The 20,121-nt window shown below is 40.9% G+C and overlaps 1 protein-coding gene across 6 annotated transcripts in view; it reads left to right on the top strand.

Annotated features, from left to right (window-relative positions):
* Window positions 1-20,121, top strand: part of PLCB4 (phospholipase C beta 4) — a 454,629-nt gene that overhangs the window by 308,737 nt on the left and 125,771 nt on the right. For all 6 annotated transcript variants that reach the window (XM_053574237.1, XM_053574236.1, XM_053574241.1 and 3 more), the window contains 3 exons: window positions 10,878-10,958; window positions 11,795-11,854; window positions 13,103-13,246. In XM_053574237.1, the coding sequence (XP_053430212.1) occupies window positions 10,878-10,958; window positions 11,795-11,854; window positions 13,103-13,246 (285 nt within the window). The remainder of the gene's footprint in view (window positions 1-10,877; window positions 10,959-11,794; window positions 11,855-13,102; window positions 13,247-20,121) is intronic.

The following is a 20,121-nucleotide window of genomic DNA, read 5'->3' as shown; positions in this document are numbered from 1 at the left end:
TAATTGACAGATGCTGTCAATCTCCCTTTCATTTACATGTGTATTCCAGCTCACTGGGGTAAGCACACACTAGGAGCACAGCTTCATAAAGACCCGCACAACGGAAATTGATTCCCTGTGTATGCTCATTCTGCCCCATATCACGTATCATCAGTGTCTTCTTGGGTGATGTGCCCAACCTCAGTGAGGATCAGTTTTCTCGTGTGTATGGTAGGAGTCATGGCATTTCTTTGGTGGTTAATAATAATCACTACTAGGCTGGCATTCTTCCTTTCTTTCTTTGGGATGTCAGGCCATTCTCTTACTCCTTTTCTCTCACAGCCCCATCTTCCCTTTCTCTCTGCCCTCTTCTCTCCCTCTCTTTCTTATCTCTCCCCCCCACTCTTTTTCTGTGATGTGAAATAAGCTTCTACTTTTATATTCTAAAAAAAAAAAATCAAGACTAGCAACATTAATGCTAATTACAATTACTGTGTTATTGTGATAATAATCAATACTAATTTACTTGGTTCAGATTATGTATCAAGTACTCTAAGATGGGTGTTAGGGTTAATGTCATTGTCTCTGTTTTTAGGGAATCCACATCTGGATTAGGAGCACCAGACCCTGAAACCCATGCGAAATGCCTGGGCATTTCTGGTGCTCATGAAATGGTTTTTGTGCTTACATTTTTCTGTCACCTTCCACAGAAAGCTGTAATGCAATCATATGTGCTACAGGTAAAATAATGGGCAGGAATTTTTAGGTTAAAGGGGAAAAATAAATATGGGAAAGTACATCAGATTAGGGGCAAGCAGGAATTCTATGGATAGCAAAGATGTTGAGTGAAATTGAAAGAAGTGAGCCTCAAATTTGCTTCTGGTAACTAAAGAAATGTGGGAAAGGTGGCCACAGGATCCACAGTGGCCACTAGATTGTACAGAAGGCAGCAGATGTGAAGGAACAGAGTTTTCCCTCTTGCTACCATCTGAGACATAATTCTCACAAAATGCATGAGGTAATGAAAAATGTTCCCCATAAAACACCCACAACAGATGGAGAACACTTGAGTTGTACAGTTCCAGAGTTGGTACTGTTCACAAGGGAATCCTGAAGAGATGCTGTAATTAGAACTAAAATATGACAGAAGCTCTTCTGACCCTTCCTGATAATTCCTGGCGTTCAGTGACAATGAGAGTAACAGAGCTTTGTTCAGAGATGACTGCTGAGAAGTTACATGGGCCCACTTCCTAACCGTGTCACCCTCTTGTTCACCTGCCTTGAAGCAGGCGTCTGAGATTGTGTGAGGTATTTAATCTCCATGCCTTAATATCTTCATCTGTAAAATGGAAATAATCAGCACAGTGCCTCCCTCCTAGGAGTGTTGAGAGGGTAATAAGTTAATGTGTAGAACATGCTTAGGGCTTTACTGGGCACTTGGCAAGCACAATGTGTGTTGCTAGTAATAACAGACTCAGACCTCTGGGTTGCTTATCTGGAGACAGGAACCCTATCTCCCTGCTGGGTTCTGGTTGAGAATAAGTTAACCCCCTAGGAACATCTGTTCAAAGACTCAAAAGCCAGGGAAAGGAACACAAACACTGCAAATGTTCTTCATTATCTGACAGATTTCTTCTTCTTTCTTTTTCTTTTAGTATCTGACAGATTTCTTCTTCTTTCTTTTTCTTTTTTCTTTTTCTCTCATTCCTTTTTCTGAGAAGTCTCACTCTGTAGCCCCAGGTAGAATGCATTAATATCATAGCTCACAGCAACCTCAAATTCCTTGATTTAAATGATCCTCTTGCCTCAGCCTCCCAAGTGGTTGGGACTGTAGGTGCCCACTGTAACACCCAGCTAGTTTTCCTATTTTTAGCAGAGACACGTTTTGCTCTTGGCTCAGGCTGGTCCTGAATTCCTGAGTTCAAGCTATCTACCCACTTCAGCCTCCCACAGTCCTAGGATTACAGGTGTGAGCCATGTCACCTGGTCTCAGTAGACATTTTTTACCACCTCACTATATTCCAAACACCATCTTGAGCCCTGGGAATTAGAAGTTAAATAAGAAATGGTCCCTGGCTTAGTGCCCGTAGCTCATTGGTCAGGGCGCTGACCACTTACATCAAGGCAGGCAGGTTTGAACCCGACCCAGGCCTGCTAAACAATAGTGACAACTGCAATAAGAAAATAGCCAGGTGTTGTGGCAGGCACCTGTAGTCCCAGCTACTTGGAAGGCTGAGGCAAGAGAATCTTTTAAGCCCAAGAGTTAGAGGTTGCTGTGAGCTGTGGTGCCACAGCACTCTACCCAGGGTGATATAGTGAGACTCTGTCTCAAGAAAAAAAAAAAAAAGGCAAAGAAAAGAAATGGTTCATGTCCTCAAGGAATGCAAGGTCCAGTAATGTAGTGTGGTAGATGGCAGTGATGAGCTCAGGTACTCACCGTGTCTGGCCTGTCTGACAGATTTCTTCACCAGGTAATACTGGTAGAGCGTAACAAGGGTTGGTAGAGACACCGCTAGGTGGAGGGTGAGGTGGGAAGCCCAGTGTCAGATATGTTGTGAGGTCTGTGAAGCAGAAGAGAGATAAACAAATAGAATGAACCTTTGGGATCCTTCCAAGGGGAGATAATTGTTTTCACCTATGATGGTAAAAAACAATTTAGTTAAGGACCCAGGCCCATCTATTATCACAGTTCATAAGTCATTCTCATGGCAGAATTTAATCACCGAGGGCTCTAGTTTAAATTGAAAAAAATGAAAATTTGTGATCCTGTCTGAGAAAGTATTTATACAGAATCACAAAGGATCTGCTAGATACAGAGCTTAAAGGATTCCTCTGGAATAAAGAATGGAAATAGCTATAGGGTATCTCTTGGGCTATGAGCTTCTAGATCTGATAGAAAGCTCAACTTCTGGGTTGCTTCTAAGGCAGAACCCACCTGCTTCCCACCCTGAGCATCCTCCCTGGTTTCTGGGATTTTTTTTTTTTTTTTTTTTTGGTGGCAGTAGCTGATAATGTGATAATTGGATAAGATCCCCGGGTCTTCTTCCTAACTCAGACTTCTCTTGTTTCTCTAACCTGGACGAGGTCTTTTCCGCTTCCTGGTTCTTATCAAACCAGGAAATGTGGAGGGTGAGCCCGTGTGTACCCGGAGGTAGAGTCTATGCAGGCAGTGCTCCTTTACTGAAACCCAGCAATTTGCTGGTGATACACGGAGGGGTCAAGTTGACAGAGGGGATGGGGGTGGCTCCCGAATCAGAGGAAGCAGTTTGAATCCCGGGTTCGTTACTCTGACTATGGCTTTGAAGAATTTATTCTCCTCTGAACGTTTTCCCCTCTTCCTCTCTAAAACTGCATTGGCCAGTATGGTAACCACTAATCCCATGTGGCTATTTAAATGAAAATTAATTAAAATGAAAAATTCCACACCTTTGTTGCACTACCCACATTTTAAGTGCTTCATAGCCTCACGCGGCTCGTGGCAACTGCGTTGTGCAAAGCCCATACAGACCTGTTTCTACCATCCAGAAAAATATCTTGGGCAGTGTTGATCTCTAGTCTAAAATCTCAGAGTTGTCACAAGATTTGGGTGAGATTGCATTTCTGAAATGCCTTGCACAAAAGCCCTAAATTAAATGGTAGTGGTTCTCTCATTTACCACCACTTTTTCAACATTTACCTTGGTAAGAATTTCTCAAATTTAATTCTTTGAGACCCCTGTGGAAGGGTTGCCGTTGGTTTTCCAATTTACAGCTAGGAAAAGTGATGCTCAGCTAGGTTGAGCAGAAGGACCGCTGAGATTCCTCTGCAGATGCCTGATGACGAGGCTGGTGCTCACACCCAGGAACTACTGACTGCAAGGCCTGGCCCCCAAACCACTGTGGAGCCCCACTTCCTAGGAAGGGCAGAGTTGTGATAGAATGTAATAGCCCTCGTTCCATTCCACTCCTCTCTGAAATCCTGCTGTACCTGTCCAGTCACAAACACAGAGCAACTAATGTTTAAATAAAGCGGCTGGTCCAAAATTAAGAGTCCCTAGCTGGTAATAAGACTTGACTATCTGAAAGTTGCAGGAACCACCCCCCCCCCCCCACTATAAAGATATAGACCTTTCCAATTAACTTTGGGAAGTGATGGTGGGAGAGAAGGCAGGGGAGAAAAGGGGAGAAATAACCACAAATCAAAATTAAAACTAAATCAACTACCTATTACCTGGATTTCTCCATGCAAGTACTTTCCTCCCCTTCAGAATATTCGGCCTGCTGACTTCTCTTCCATTCCTATGAGAAGAAAGGGGATTATGCTTTATTTAACAGACTAACTTTTAAAATTGAAATAAGGGAGAAATATCGTTAATTGAAGACAATTTTAAAAGTAACTTAAATCTTTGAGAGCTGTGTTGTGATACTGAATAAGGTTGAACCAACATGTGTTGGGGGAAATGTACTAAAAATAACACACAGTTTAAGAATATACTGGATCCTTCATGAATTGGGATGTTTCTTTAAGCCTGCAGTGGCACAAGCCCCATGGAATAGGGATTCCAGAGCCAGAAATAGATTCTGGCAATAGTACTTTCAGCCAAAGTGATTCCTTTTTTTATGTTGTTGTTTTTTTAAGACATAGTCTTCCTCTGTTACCCTGGCTAGAGTGTCTTGGCATCATAGCTCACAGCAACCTCAAACTCTTGGGCTCAAGCGATGCTCCTGCCTCAGCCTCCCAAGTAGCTGGGACTATAGATGGCAGCCACAATGCCTAGCTAGTTTTCTATTTTTAGTAGAGACAGAGTCTCACTCACTCTTACTCAGGGTGGTCTCAAAATCCTGAGCTCAGGGAATTCATCTGCCTCACCCTCCCAGACTGGGATTATAGTCATGAACCACCTTGCCCAGTTCAAAGTGATTCCTCTTGATGCACTCAAACAAAATGTCCCCAGCCCCTCTGTTCAGCAGTTTCTCAAGAGGAGTTTTTGTTCCTTCCCAGCCCTTCTTTCCTAGTGGCCCAAGAAGAACATTGGGCTGGATGAGCTAACATGTTTTTATGTTCTAAGGTGTAACGATGACAAATTTTAACTGGGTTACATAGAATTGAAATTCTGGGCCCCCTGGAAGAAGTTCTATTACGGTTTGTTTTCTTTCCAGTAAGCTTTATTACCTTTTAACTGCATAATAAATAGATTTACAAAGGAGAAAAAGCCCAGCTTCTTTTTATGATCTCCCCTGCAGTGCTGAGATCTGGAGGACAATTTTTCTGATGATGAGACTTAGAATATATTACCTAGGTCTGGTCAGGGAACCACAGCCCAAGTTCTGGTCAGAAGGTGTCCATGTGAAATGTAAAACTGCTGGTGGGGAGAAAAGAATAGACATTCCTTTCACTCACCAAAGGTTTGTCCTTAGGTTTGTTAGTGAGAGGTGCCGAGAAACATATGTAGGTTGTGTTTTAGTTCCTTCCAGCAGATGACCACATATCCCTCAGACTGGCCCTCTTGTTTTTCACGGGTGTTTTAAACAGACCGGGTCTGAGAATCTTTCAGCCACAGCTCACGAGTTTATGGTGGGTTTCGTGGTGGACCTGGCCTTTAGCCTCTGTCACAGAGTCTTCATGAGGTCCCCCTGGATAATTTCCATTCTGCTAATTGCTTCTTCTAACAACTGATATGTTTTAATCCTGTGAACTGGATGGGCACTTGGTAAATATTTTTCCCCTTTTTGCTTTTTTTTGCTAGGGAGCCCAGAGCCAAATTGGCACCCTGTCCTAACTGTGTAGGACCTTAAGATAGGTATGTCTGAGAGCTGCCTTTTACTCTGTCCTTATTTTACTGTTCTTCTTTCCCTTTTAATTTTTCTTCTCCTTGCCCAACTTTTCTTACCCTATTTTGGGAATGATTTTTTTGCAGTGGCATTAAAATGGTGCTCCTGGTTCCACAGGAATTCCCGGGAGGTATCTCAAAGCTACCCCCAACCTCTGAGATGAGTTTGTAAGAATTAGAAAAGAGTGCACCTTCCTTCAGGCAGACAACTTCAACCTGGTGTCCTTGTATTTGTACTTCTGTCCTTGGCAGCCCTCCAAGGACTGACCCTGAGAGCAGCTTCTTATTTACTTGTATTATAGAGTGGCATGCTGCAAAATATTTTATTTGAAAAAACAAAACAAAACAAAACATTTGTTCATTCATGTCTTTAATTAATGAGTGAATTTATGGATGCTTTTTGATGTGCTAGGTGCTAGAACACAAAGGTAAACAAGATTTGTTCAAGGTCTCTGCCTCTTAGAGGTTACATTCTGGTGTGAGAGCCAGGCAGTAAATCAATAAACAAACACATGAAATAATTGCAGACTGTGATCAGTGCTAGCAAGGAAGTGATCAGTATTCTGTAACAGAGAATAAAATGAGAGACTTATTAAGGTGATCAGGGAAAGCCTCTCTAAGGAGGGGATAATGAAGGCAAGTGTATAGGAAGAAAGTGAGTCTGATGCATTTCAGGTAGGAGAGACTTCAGGGCAGGTCCAAAGACCCGAGGTTAGAAAGAATTTGAGGGGTTCAAGGAAAAGATTTCTGATGGTTGCTGTGAACAAGAAGCAGAAGAAAGCACAGAGAATGGCATGAGATAAGGTATAAAGGAGCTAGGTTGCCCAGGACCTTTTAGACCATGGTAAGGAGTTGGGACTTTATTCTAAATAGAATGGCAGTCCATTGAACAATGTTAATGAACTGATTCAAAGTTTAAAGAATCTATCTGACTGCCAGGAGGAGAAAGAACAGAAATGAGGAGCTCAGTCCATGAGAAAGATAATGTGCATTTGGACCAGGGTGGTGGTGATGGAGATGGAGTAAAATGGAAATATGTGGGAAATTCTGGGAAGCAGACTTGTTAATGGAGGTGAAAGGAGAGGATGAAAGAAAGTCAAGGATGACTGTCAGTTTCAAAGAGCAAATGCTGTTGACAATGTACCAGCATCTTGAACTTCTTTTCTTGCAACAGAGAAGCTCCATTGGAGAGAGGATATGGATGGAATAAAGGACTTGGTTGTGGACATGTTAATTTTGAGACGTCCAAGGGGGATGAGAGTTAACATCTGAGTCTAGAACTCATAGATGATTGGACTGCTATTATAAAGTTGAGAGTCAACAGCAAACAGATGGATTGAGGCCATGGGATTGAATGGGATCTAGGAATATAGTGAAAACAAGAACATGGAGAAGTTGGAGGCGGAAGGAACAATCAAGAAATGAGATTTATGGAATGGATCACAACCAGGATATCAAGATCAGAGAATGTTTCAAGAACGAAGGGATAGTCAGCTGCTCAGAGATCAAATCAGGTGAGAAAAGAAATGTGTGTATAGCATTTGGCAGCATGGTGAGCTGGCCAGAGACGTGTTAGAGAACACATCTAGAAACAGAAGCTAGGTGGAGTTGTTCAAAGCAGGAAGAGAGAGGCAGTGGAGACAGTGAGTATAGACAGACTTTTCAAGATATCATGCCCCAAAGGGGAGCAGAGGGGTAGTTAGTGGAAGCAGGAACACATTTGTGTGCTAGTGGGAATGATTTAGTAGAGAGAGAGAGAGAGAAAAAAAACAAACTGATACGTGTTGTATGGTGGTACGCAAAGGATTGAATGGGTGGGTGAAAGAGCAGTGAGGGAGCTGACCTCTGCTGAGAGGAGGAGTGCCTTAGAAGGAAAAAGAAGGGGGCGTCCATGTGATAACTTTTCTGTGGGGCAGTATCATTGGTTGGTAGTGAATGGGTTTCAGAAAAAGCAATGAAATTGCCCTCTCAAAGAGTGGAGAACGTAGTCAGACTCAAAGTCACCGTGGACTCCCCATTTAAGGTTGATAGTTCATTTCTGTGAGTTTCACCATCAAGTTCAATGATTTAGCATGGATCAAGTTCAGTGGTATGGCATGGATAGGATGTTTTTTTTTTTTCCCCTTTGGCTAATAAAACCAGAAAATGAGACATGGGAGTTGCGAGCATTTGTGAGCGGGTGATTGCAATATTGGTCCATGGAAATACGCTGGACAAGGACAAGGGTAAAAAGAGGACATCCTGATGGATAGCAAGGTTGGCAGGGTAATAAAAAAGAGGCTGCAAAGAAGTCAAAGGAATGAAAGAGAAGGAAGAGGAGAGCTCGGGGGTCCAAGGACCAGATGAAATAGTGTAAGAGTGGGATGTCAGGTATCAAAATTTCTAGGTGGTGATGACAAGCTCTGGGGGCATCAGAAGGAAAAAGGAAGAAAAAAAAATTATTGTACTTAAGGACATCAAGGAAGTGAAAGTCCAGCTTCAAAATAAATTGGAAAATCATTCTTATTTGGTATATGTATTTCAAGGGCCATCTGAAATCCTTAATTGGAATTAGGTGATGGGGTGCCCATAAGTAATCATGGTGGCTGACTCCCTGTGGGGCTGTCTACTCAGTAAACATCATTTTAGGATATATTTTTGAACACCATGCAACAGACTTCTTCATTACCACCAGGGTATTGTGTTCAAAGTATTCTAAAATGTGTAAATTTTTATATCTTGATTGGTCGATAATGCTAGTTTTTTAGTCGTCAACAATGTAAGATTTCCCGTGGCCTTTGGGTAAAGTCTAATGCCTTTTGTGGTGACATACAAATCCCTGCCAAAAAAATAACTTGCGTTTATGTGTCCTATTTCATCCCCTGCTGCTCCTTTGAGATGTTCTAACCACACCAAATTGCTCGGAAGCTCCCAGTGTCAGGTCAAGGCTATAGTCTTTGCAAACGCTGCTCCCTCTGCCTGGCATGACGACCCATCTGAAGTATCAACTTCAGTGTCAAGCCTTTTCCTGAAAGGTTGAACTGTCTGAAAGTGCTATTTTGAAGAGTCAAAAAATATCACCTTTGCAAAAAATGTCCTATTGTTAGTAATTTACTACCACTATGACAAATTTAAGCTGTACCTTATTAACATACTTGCTGAACTCTGTGCCACGCACTTTGTATTCATGCTCATTTAATTACCACGACAAACCTGAAAGGGGGGCGGTGAAAATGCTTCCATTTATTAGAAAAGGTTTCTGAGACTAAGAAAATGTCCTTCCAGGAGAAAGTATATCAGAAATGATGGAACTGGACTCTGACTTTGAAGGCAAAGGTCATACCCTTACTTATTGCTGTGGCTGCGTTGCCCAGCGCACACCTGATACAGAGCTGGAATATGTACAATGATTCTTCATCTGTGCTAGAAACCCATCCAAACTGATGGTGTACTTTGCTCAGGGTCCCCACAATACTGAAGTCTGCCACTTTACAGTCATCAAGCTTCTTGACTTTGGATTTACCTTGATGAGTATTGCTGCTTTCCTGGATTTTAGAAAGATAAATTTTGACAGGTGAAACAAAGAGTCTGAACTGCCCTTAAAATCTTTTTTTTTTCCCCCTTAAAAATCTTAATCCTGTAATTACTATTTATTTGTTTTAAATTACTAGCTTGATCTGTTTTGCCAGACTCCTAATTGTGGCAATGTAGCCATCTAGGAAGTTAGTTTCTTTGAATCATGAAAAACACATGTAGATTTGTTGGCATGTGGAAGCCAAGTCTTGGTATAATGCAAACAGAGGGCATAGGGCATCTGGGTTCACATCCTGAATATCCTTAAACTCGTATTGACATAGAATTTTTCTGGAGTTCCTAAGCACAATGGTGCTTTCTTAGTAAAGACCAGGAATAGGTTAGTAAGTACAGCATAGCTACTCTGAGGCCTGAAGTTTGGCCAACCTTCTTTCTTGATTGAAATTTTGACTCTGTAGTCTTCACTGAATTTCTGTTACCAAAGTTCACAGCAATGGTTATCAAAATTTAGTGTGTATCAGAATCATCTGGAGGTTGCTGGGCCATATCCCCACAGGCTCTGCTTTAGTCCATTTGCACTGGGGCTCTAGGCTTGACAATTCAGTCAAGCTTGCAGGTTAATTTTGATGTTACAGGGCTCAGGATGACACCTGGAGAAGCTCAAAGGGCTGATCGACACCTGCTTTACAGGATACCAAGTGAAGTTGGATAAAGAAGCCAAAAATCTCTTGTATTTACCTGGATAGAGTTGAAGAACATTCTCCCTGTTAAAGTAACTCAAGAATTGAAAAACAAGCATCCTGTGTACTCAGTACTAATTTAGAACAAGTAGATGAACAACTGCAGGCCCACGTGGGAGGAAAGGCACAATAAAACTCAAGAAGTGAGAGGAAGTGGGGAGGGTGCCGGGGGAGGGGCTCAGTAAGCTCCCACCTGCCGGGTACAATGTAGGGGGGTGGCTCACCTCCTGGGTGAAGGAATCAAATACAACTTGGATGTTTCCTAACAAATGCAAATAATGTAACCTAATCATATGTACCCCCATATTAATCTGAAATTTAGAAAAAGAAATCAGAAAAAAATTCTCAGCAATTTTTTGAATAAATATCTGAATGTTGAGTTGTACAAACACACACGTGCACACACACATAAAATAGTGACTTTAAAATTTTTTTCTCCTGACTTTTGACATTGTGTTGTACAGGCAATGGTTCCTATGTATGCAGGGAGACCAGTGGGCTGGAAGTTGGGGTCCTTCCTTTCAGGAGCTCTTCTTCCAAGACCTTCAGGAAGCTTTCTTCTCTGTGACCTTCATGGCTTCAGTACGTTCTGTTCTTAACCTTGTTCTGGAGGAAGATGCTGTATTAGATTGATCAGTCTTGCAACACAAAAATGAATGCAAAGAGTTTTCAAAAGAAAAATGTTCTGTTAATGCAATAAGAAATGTAAACATTAGAATCAGAGGATACAAAATGATGATTTCTCACTTTCCCTTGTTTAGAACCTCAAAGATAATTTGCATTTTTATTAGATTTAAAACAGTGTGAGTCATGATCAACAAATTTCTTTTCAACAGGAGTCCTTCATGTTTGAACCCAACTGCCTCTTCAAAGTAGATGAATTTGGCTTTTTTCTGACCTGGAAAAGTGAAGGCAAGGTAGGCACAGGACACCGTGCTGTTCCTCCTGCTTTCTGATTTGAGTCATTTCCATTTTCAATATGTAGACTGAGTGCCTCAGGAAGACGTGGACCTCACACCACCTACTCCTTCAATCCATTCATTTAAGAACCGTAAAAAGAAGCCTCCGTGTGGCAGACATAGGGGAATACAATGATAGTCGAAGACAGTCTCCTATTCCTCATGGATTCCAGTCTAGGAGCAAAGTTAGACATTTAAAAACAAATGATACAAGTTATTGAGTATTGTGGAAGAGAAGTTTGCTTTGTTATAAGGGCTTAAAATAGGCAGCTCTGATTTAATCTGGGGAAGTAGATCTCCCAGAAGAAGAAATGCTGAAGCCAAAATCTAAAAGGTGCATTAGAAGTATGCTCATCCCTTCATGTCCCGGGACTTAATTTGATGTATGGCACAGTGTACACATTTAATGAACAGTTGAGCTGAACTTGAGAGTAGAACTGGAGTTATATAAAAGTTAGCATTATTCCCACATAGTATTCTATGTGCCCGTATATTTAATGACATACAGACAGTATTAACAGGACACGTATTATATGTACAAAAGTAACAGCATCTTATAAACATTTTATAAATATTTAGAGTTGCATTTATATGTATTTTGAAATGGAATGTTTGGGGTCTTAATTATGTCTGATCACTGGAAATAATTATTGTTGTTATTTGATTTTCACTCCCTCTTCCATCTTACTCGAATCGTCGTTGCCTTTGTTGTCTGAAATCTTTGCTAAGCACTTTGTCTGTGCCATAGGTCTGGTAGAAGGCAAGCTCACGGCTGTGCTGTATTTTCTTTTCAGGAAGGGCAGGTACTAGAATGTTCCCTCATCAACAGCATTCGGTTGGGAGCCACACCCAAGGTACCTGTGTTTGCTGTTTTTCTAAACACAGATTTACTTGTATTGGAAATGGTCTTCAGAATGATGTTTAACATGTTACTGCTCCAAAATCATCAGCTAGGTATTAAGAACAGATACTGCTTAGAAAGATTTCTCATCTGTAACCTTTGGACTGCGTTATTGTTCATTATATTAGAAATGCTATTAACCCTTGAAAAACAAGACATCAGGGAAACAGTTTCCTTAACTCAGAAATTAATTTGATAAGCCTGCTTTCTCTTTTTTTTTTTTTTTTTAAGCAAACAACTACTTCTCATGTGTGGTTGTTACTGAAATTTAAATGGCTCCCGTAGTCCCATGTTTGGGCACCTGTCCACTCGGGCATTAGCTCACCTTAAAGGCTCAGTTTGCCTTTGACAGGAGAAAAAAAAATAACAAAACTTATAAATCAGTCTTCATCATAGTGCTCAATTTGTTTGAATAAGAAACTCTTTACATAAGAGTGCAAGGAATTTAAAAGACAACTTTTATTTCCAAAATATTCTTTTCCAAGGGAAAGTGTTATTCCCTTTTTCATAATAGCCCTGCAGAGTTTTAGCTGTACAAAACAAATTATATTCCTTATTTTATTTTATTTTTTTTTAAAGATTGCCTTCTTTTATGTTAGTTAAACTATAAGTTGGTATTTCCTTCTGAGTTCCTTTGGAGAACAAAGACACTAGTTTATTTACTCATCAGGGTAAACTTGCATAGCCTTTCTTCTAGGTAAGGATGTCATGGCTTCTAGACATGCAAATACTCACTCTTTGTATTCAGGCTACTTAAAGGTCTCATTTTTGGGAATAACCCATGGTCACTGGTTATGGTAGTGCTCTGTGTACCCCATGACTATCCTCTGGTGAGAGGGAAGCCCCTTTGATCTCTATGGACACCAGCAGACACCAGTCAGATCCTTTCCCAACCCATGGCCATATTCCAGGTCCTCCAACCAAAAATCTAAACAAAGATTCTCACACCTTATTTGCTAAATCCAAAATGTTATAATATACTTTTCTTATCAAATGATTTCAAGTAATATGTAGCTCTGCAAACTCCTCTACAGGTTTTAGAATAATGCTAGATATCTGGATATTTTAGATAGAAAAAAATGCTTTTATGTGTATTTTTACATATGTGTGGTAGTTTCTTTTTATCTTATTTCCTCCTCCATACTGTGGGATCTAACATGTGTTTTTTTTTTTTTTTTCTTATTTGCATTCTTCTACACAGGATCCCAAAATCCTAGCTGCTCTTGAAGCTGTTGGAAAATCAGAAAATGATCTGGAAGGGCGGATAGTTTGTGTCTGCAGTGGTACAGATCTGGTGAACATTAGCTTCACCTACCTGGTGGCTGAAAATCCAGAAGTAACCAAGGTAGCCTCAGTTAAATGGCCTCCCTCCTTTCTGCCCGTATGTGTACGTGGTGTGTGTCTAATCTGTAGGTATAATATCATTTTAAAATATATTCTTAAATTGTTTGGTAATTTACGGTTTTAAAATTTTATATTGCTTTGCTGGCATGTTTCTCTACTCTTTTAACATGGCACTCATGTAGGTCAACAACCCAAATACCTAGTATAACATATTGTAGGAAAAACTAGCACAGCACTTCTCAAAATTGAATATGCACAGGAGTCCTCCAGGACCTTGTGAAAATGCAGATTCTGATTCAATAGGTCTGAGGTGGGGGCAAGATTCTCCTTTCTGACAGACTAGTTGATGAGGCTGATATTGCTGATCAGATGGCCGCAATTTGAGTAGCAAAGATCCAGGTTGGTTCTGCCCAGTACAAATATAATACAAGACACGTATATAATTTAAATTTTTCTTATTGTCACATTTTCAAAGTAAAAAGACAAAGTTGAAATTAATTTCAATAAAATATTTTATTTAATACAATGTATCTAAAATAGTGTCATTTTAATATGATAGCAATATGAAATTTATTAGGGATATATTTTATATTCTTTTGATCATACTGTCTCTTCTAAGTCTGGAATGTCTTTTCAAATCAGACTAGCTGCATTTCCGGTGTTCAGTAACTGTGTATGGCTGATGACTACCATACTGGGCTGCAATGCAAACTTTCCCAACATACCATCATCTGGGCAAGTGAGTCTCAAAGAGATTTTGGCCAAGGAAGTAGAAAGCCTCAAACTTAAATCTTTTTGTGTGTATGTGTGAATCATTTATTTTCAGCATGATTTTATCTTTGTGCAAAGCTTCCATTATCTTCCAATAACATGTGTGAAGAGGACCGAACCTTTATTTTTCCACTGCAGAGACATATATGTAGGGCAATGAGGAGGTATTTCATTTCCCCTTTATTCCGACAAGTGCAAACTCAATGTAGGGTTGAATGAGAACAGCATCATTAGAAGTATTAAATTTTAGAGCTAGAAGGAAGTGCACAGGTAAGATCATTTGAGGACACTGAACCATGGATCTGGAGATAACTGGTGGTGGGAAGTAAATGTAAAGATAAGATTTGGACGTTTCTCTCTAGTAGCATTTCCTCTGAAATTTAAGAAGAGTTCACCAGACAAGATCCGAAAACTCATTCTGTACCAGATTTTCCATTCAAACACAATGCTATTTAAGCCTGCTTTCATTTGAAGAAACTAAGTGTTTCAGGCTCGGTGCCTGTAGCTCAGCAGCTAGGGCACCAGCCACATACACCAGAGCTGGCGGGTTCGAAACCAACCCGGGCCCGCCAAACCACAATGACCACTAGAACCAAAAAATAGCCAGGCGTTGTGGTGGGCACCTGTAGTCCCAGCTACTTGAGAGGCTAAGGCAAGTGAATCACTTAAGCCCAAGAGTTTGAGGTTGCTGTGAGCTGGGACGGCACTCTCCCCAGGGTGACATAGTGAGACTCTGTCTCAAAAAAGAAAAAAAAGAAACTAAGTGTTTCGGTTTCTGGCAACTGTTACTTAGAATTTTATATTACATTAATAATATAATATATTAATATAAACCTCATTGTCCCTACTGGGCAGTCCATAATTATTAGAACACGTCTTTTTGGTTGGCTGACACTTGGAGAAGGTATTGAATAAATACATATATGTGGATAATCTTGTCCACTTCCTGATTGCAAATTTAAAGTAATTATATTAATCCAGATCTTAGTATTTAGCATCTCCAGCATTGACAGTGTTTTCCCATCACTTATAACTCTGTATTTTGTCTCCTATTGTCCCTAACAACACACAAAATATCAAAGTGAGAGGATGTATATAAAATACACACAGATGTAATTACTTCAGGTCAAAATAATGGCAGAATTCATAAATTAAATTGGGTCAGTAAGAAATATAGAGACCTAGGGTGGCGCCTGTGGCTCAGTCGGTAAGGCGCCGGCCCCATATACCTGAGGGTGGCGGGTTCAAACCCAGCCCTGGCCAAACTGCAACCAAAAAATAGCCAGGCGTTGTGGCGGGCGCCTGTAGTCCCAGCTACTCAGGAGGCTGAGGCAAGAGAATCGCTTAAGCCCAGGAGTTGGAGGTTGCTGTGAGCTGTGTGAGGCCACGGCACTCTACCGAGGGCCATAAAGTGAAACTCTGTCTCTACAAAAAAAAAAAAAAAAAAAAGAAATACAGAGACCTGCCAGTATACCTGAAATGGTGTTTGTGATTCCGTCAGTGGTACCACTCAAAGGTGAGTACAGCTTAGGAGGTCACAGTCAGGGGCCCCCGGAATACACTAACAGATCTCTTAGCCCATGTAATGAGACTGTATTATGGTCAGTTTATCACAAACATCAGAGCAAGTAATCATTTTTAAAATTAATATATACATACCTTAAACACTTTAACTTGAAATATACAGTCAGTGTTGTTCAATTGTTGGCCAATCTTTGTGGTTAGCACTGAAGCCTTGAGGTGTGGGGCTGTTGGTTCGGGGGTTATGTATTTTTTGCCTATGCCTCACTCCTGATGGGGAGATACCCAGTTTGTTTTCTTTAAAGAGAAGCTGAAATTTAAAGCACACATATGGAACGGAATGCCACTATGAATTAAAATCTTACATTTATATGACTTCTCTTCCCCTAACCCGTCTGTTATCTTGTCCACACAGAATTTGAGAAAAAACTTTTTTTAGACATTTGCCTTTAATGAAATCTTCCCTGAATATTCAGTTAGAGAAAAAATACTGCTCTTTCTTACCACAACAATATTTCATTAGTTTATGTAAATTTTCTTATGAGTGACATGGAAAGAAACATAAGTGACTCAGCAGGCATGCAATGTGAGAGCCAAAGTGTACAAAACATTGTGAAGTAGCTTCCTACCGCGAGAGTTCAGCATTCCCCGAGAGGTCAGTGTTTTGCTTGTTTTCTGGATGTCTGATAAGTCTGGTTTGACCAAGGATAAGTGAGTATTTATCTTATCAGATTCTTGAGTCTATTCTTGATTCCTGGGTACAATGATGATCTGATCATTCTGAAGAATTCACTCAACTGAACATTTTTAATCCAGGCACTGGGGCCAACTTTTGTCTGACTGTCGTTTACACCTCCGCAGGACCAGGTTTCACCTGGAGGAACCTTCCCTGACTTTGAGCAAGCCACCTCCCCTCTTCCTCTACTTCTCAAAGAAGGTCTCTGATATTTTTTTCTTCTTATTTCAAGTGGTTATTTTAAAAGTCAATAAAATTTCATTTGAAATCTTTGAGTTTCTCAGAGTTGAAGTTTCAGATAAATGCAAGATATTTTCTAGTGCATGTGACTCTGAAAACCCAATTGTGCTTTTTTTAGTAAAAGAAAACAGTGTTATAAGAGACTTCTTTGCATCTCAGCATATAGCTTGTATTTTCTTTTAACTTCCGCTTTACTTGAAGAGTAAATAAGCTTGCCTTGCTACTCTGCCTAGTTAGAAGATTTGAGCTCAATTCTAAAATACCTTTCCCCTCTACTATGTGGCATTTCTTTTTTTTTTACTTTAAAATATAAAGTGGGCACAAATGTTTTTGTTAAATAGTACCTTTTATAATGCTTAATCGGGGCTTTTAGTGTCCCCAGTAACCCTAATAGTGTTCATTGTACCCCATAGGTAGGTTTTGGCCCCACCCTTCCTCTGCCCTCCCCACTTTTTAATTTCCTATGACCTCACATCTCTTTGTGCCCCTGTGTGCCCATCGATCAGCTCTATAGAGCATATGTGGGGTTTGCGTTTTCATACCTGCTATGGTGCTTCACTTAGCATCATGGTCTCCAATTCCATACAATTTGCTGCAAAAGACATCATTTCATTCTTTTTGATGGTACACACACACACACACACACACACACACACCACATTTTCTTTATCCACACATGAATTGGTGGGCACTTAGGTTGATTCTACATTGTTGCAATTGTGAATTGTGCTATTATTCTAGTGCCAGTGTCTTTTTGATAAAACCATTTTTTTTTCATCGGGGTAGATATCTAGTACTGGGATTATTGGTGGAATGGTAAGTCTACAGTGATTTCTCTGAGCACTCTTCATGCTGTTTTCCAGGGGGCTGTATTAATTTGCAGTCCCAACAACTGTGTATAACCGTTCCTTTCTCCCTGCACCCACACCAACATCTACTTGGTTTTTTTGACATTTTTATAAAGTCCCTTCTGGCAGGGGCAAGGTGGTATCTACGTCTCCTCTGGAATGTCACCTTACCATGACATCCCCTCCTCGCCCCCTCCAGCATGTCCTCACTCCTTATCCTGCTTGCTTTTATTCTTAGCACCTACCACTATTTACATACTATATATTCATTTATTCATTCATTCTCTTTGATCCACAGGGAGGCAGGGCTCTCTTCACTGCCGTACCCCCTCATCTAGCGCAGTGCCCATTATTCAGTAAGTGCGCTCAATAAATCTGTTTTATTGAAGTGCTTATGTTGACTAAATCAACACATTTTATCCCAGGTGATAAATATACATAACTTTTTTTTTTGAATGGGGCTGGGTTTGAACCCGCCACCTCTGGTATATGGGGCCGGCGCCTACTCCTCTGAGCCACAGGTGCCGCCATAACTTTTTTTTTTTTTTGAGACAGAGTCTCACTCTCTCACCCTGGGTAGTGTGCTATGTTGTCACAGCTCACAGCAGCCTCAAGCTCTTGGGCTCAAGCGGTCCTCTTGCCTCGGCCTCTGGAGTAGCTGGGACTACGGGTGCCCTCCATGATGCCAGCCTAATTTTTCTGTCTTTAGTAGAGAAGGGGTCTCAGTCTTGCTCAGGCTGGTCTGGAACTCACTTGTACACCTCGGTGTTATAAGAACATCTAGGGAAATGATCTTTTGGCAAGAAGACTGGGAAAATGTGCAATAGTGATAGTCTAAAGGGAGCAAAACAATCTGGGATCCCGCGGTGGTATTTGTAGTGTCAGGATGTAACAGGGCTGCACGGTGAAGAACCCGGGAGGAGGAGTGGAGGTTTCTGGACCCTGGCGTCTCGGCCTCTTTCCAGTGTGGACCATTACATCCTGCTTACCTAAGTCCCTCCGGTCATTCCAGTTAGAAAATGTAGCTTTCACTTCCTCTCCTGAAAAACCCTCTGTTACAAAGAATTGCTGCCAAATTGCTGCCATTTCACTCCAAATTCAGAGTGCTGGGGTAATAGTGACTCTTATATGTCATGTAGCTTAAAACACTTAAGAATAAAAGCAGCCACATGACAAAGGTGTCCGTCCCCCCTTTTTTTTCTAAACTGCAATAAAGCACTTTTTCCCTCTGAATCATTCTCCTCTTCTTCCCCACTGTTTTACTATAAACTATACAAATCACTTAATACTGAGCATAATAGTGAATTTATTTTGTTAGAAAAGAAACTCTGGTTCCTCTCATGCATTTTTTTTCCTCCCAGAATACAACTCCCTCAGAGGCATTTCAGTATCTTGACTGTTGCAGAGTTGAAATGTCTTTCATTAAGTTACAGCTGGTGCTGCACAGCACACTGAAATCAGTTACTCTGCATAAGACTGAAAATGCAACCCTCATTTAAAATCTCCAGAAATAAATCTGTTATTTTATACCAAGTTGAATTTTCCTTTGATTACAAAAAATAAGCTGTTATTACGAGAGGTTCAAAATGCAAAGATTAGGATTGAGTTTAGATGATTTCCAGACTGCTCATTATACTTTATATAGGTTGTAAATATTTAGTGAACTCCATAAATTATGCCTTGTAACCAAGTCATTAAATAAGCACATGAATAACTACTATAGAAATTAAATTACAAAACTATCGTATGTTCTTTCTGTATACAAAAAGAAAGTTGGGTAATTTGTTGCAGTAATAAAATATTATTTTCACAAATCAGGTTGAATGTCAAAATTGCTTTGCTGAACTTGAATTCTGTGGAGCAGAGGCTTACTGCAGGAGTTCCTTGTTTTGCTTAAAAAAGTTTAAAAAAAAGGTTAAGTTTTCTATTTAGTCAGTCCTGCCTCCTGGCTTGGCTGACATCCTCAGAGATGTCTAGCCCTGCTGCTAGATCCTCAAGTGCTTATTCAAGCTCAGGGCCATTCAGCATGGGGGCTTCTTTGAAATGCTATTACAAGGCCAGCCATAGTGGCTCACGCCTGTAATCCCAGCATCTGTGAGGCTGAGTGGACGGATTGCCTGAGCTCATGACTTTAAGACCAGTCTGAGTTAGAGTGAGACCCCGTCTCTACAACAGCTGGGCATTGTGGCAGGTGCCTGTAATCCCAGCTACTTGGGAGGCTGAGGCAAGAGAATCACTTGAGCCCAAGAGTCTGAGGTTGCTGCGAGCTGTGACACCACAGCACTCCTGGGGGGGGGAGGGGCAAGAAGAGGAGGAGGATGGGGGGTTGACAAAGTGAGACTCTGTCTCAAAAAAAATAAGAAATGCTATTACATTTCTTGAAATGCAATTGTAATTGTATTGCATGGCTGGTGGTTCTCAAAGTGAAGTCCCCAGAGCAGCAGCAGCTCCAGCAATACCTCAGAAATTACTATAGATGCAGATTCCCAGGACCTGCCCCAGACCACTAAATCAGAAACCGCAGGTTTTACTCAGCCCTCCGTCTGCTTCTGATGCACAGTGAAGTTTGGGAACCACTGCCGTGCAGTAAAGCTCCATACCTAGCATTTAGATCTTGCTTTGCTTGCAGAGACCTTGAAGAAGTTTCATTAATTTGGTGGTCTGCTACCCAGGCTCACCCGAGCTGATGTCTGTTGACTCCTAATGCAGCTGAATAGGGAATCTGAAGCTCCTGTTCATCATCTGGACCCCAGAATACTA

The sequence above is a fragment of the Nycticebus coucang genome, chromosome 21, assembly GCF_027406575.1.
Source record: "Nycticebus coucang isolate mNycCou1 chromosome 21, mNycCou1.pri, whole genome shotgun sequence".
In the NCBI taxonomy this organism is placed as follows: Eukaryota; Metazoa; Chordata; class Mammalia; order Primates; family Lorisidae; genus Nycticebus; species Nycticebus coucang.
This window is presented reverse-complemented; position numbering and strand designations above follow the sequence as displayed.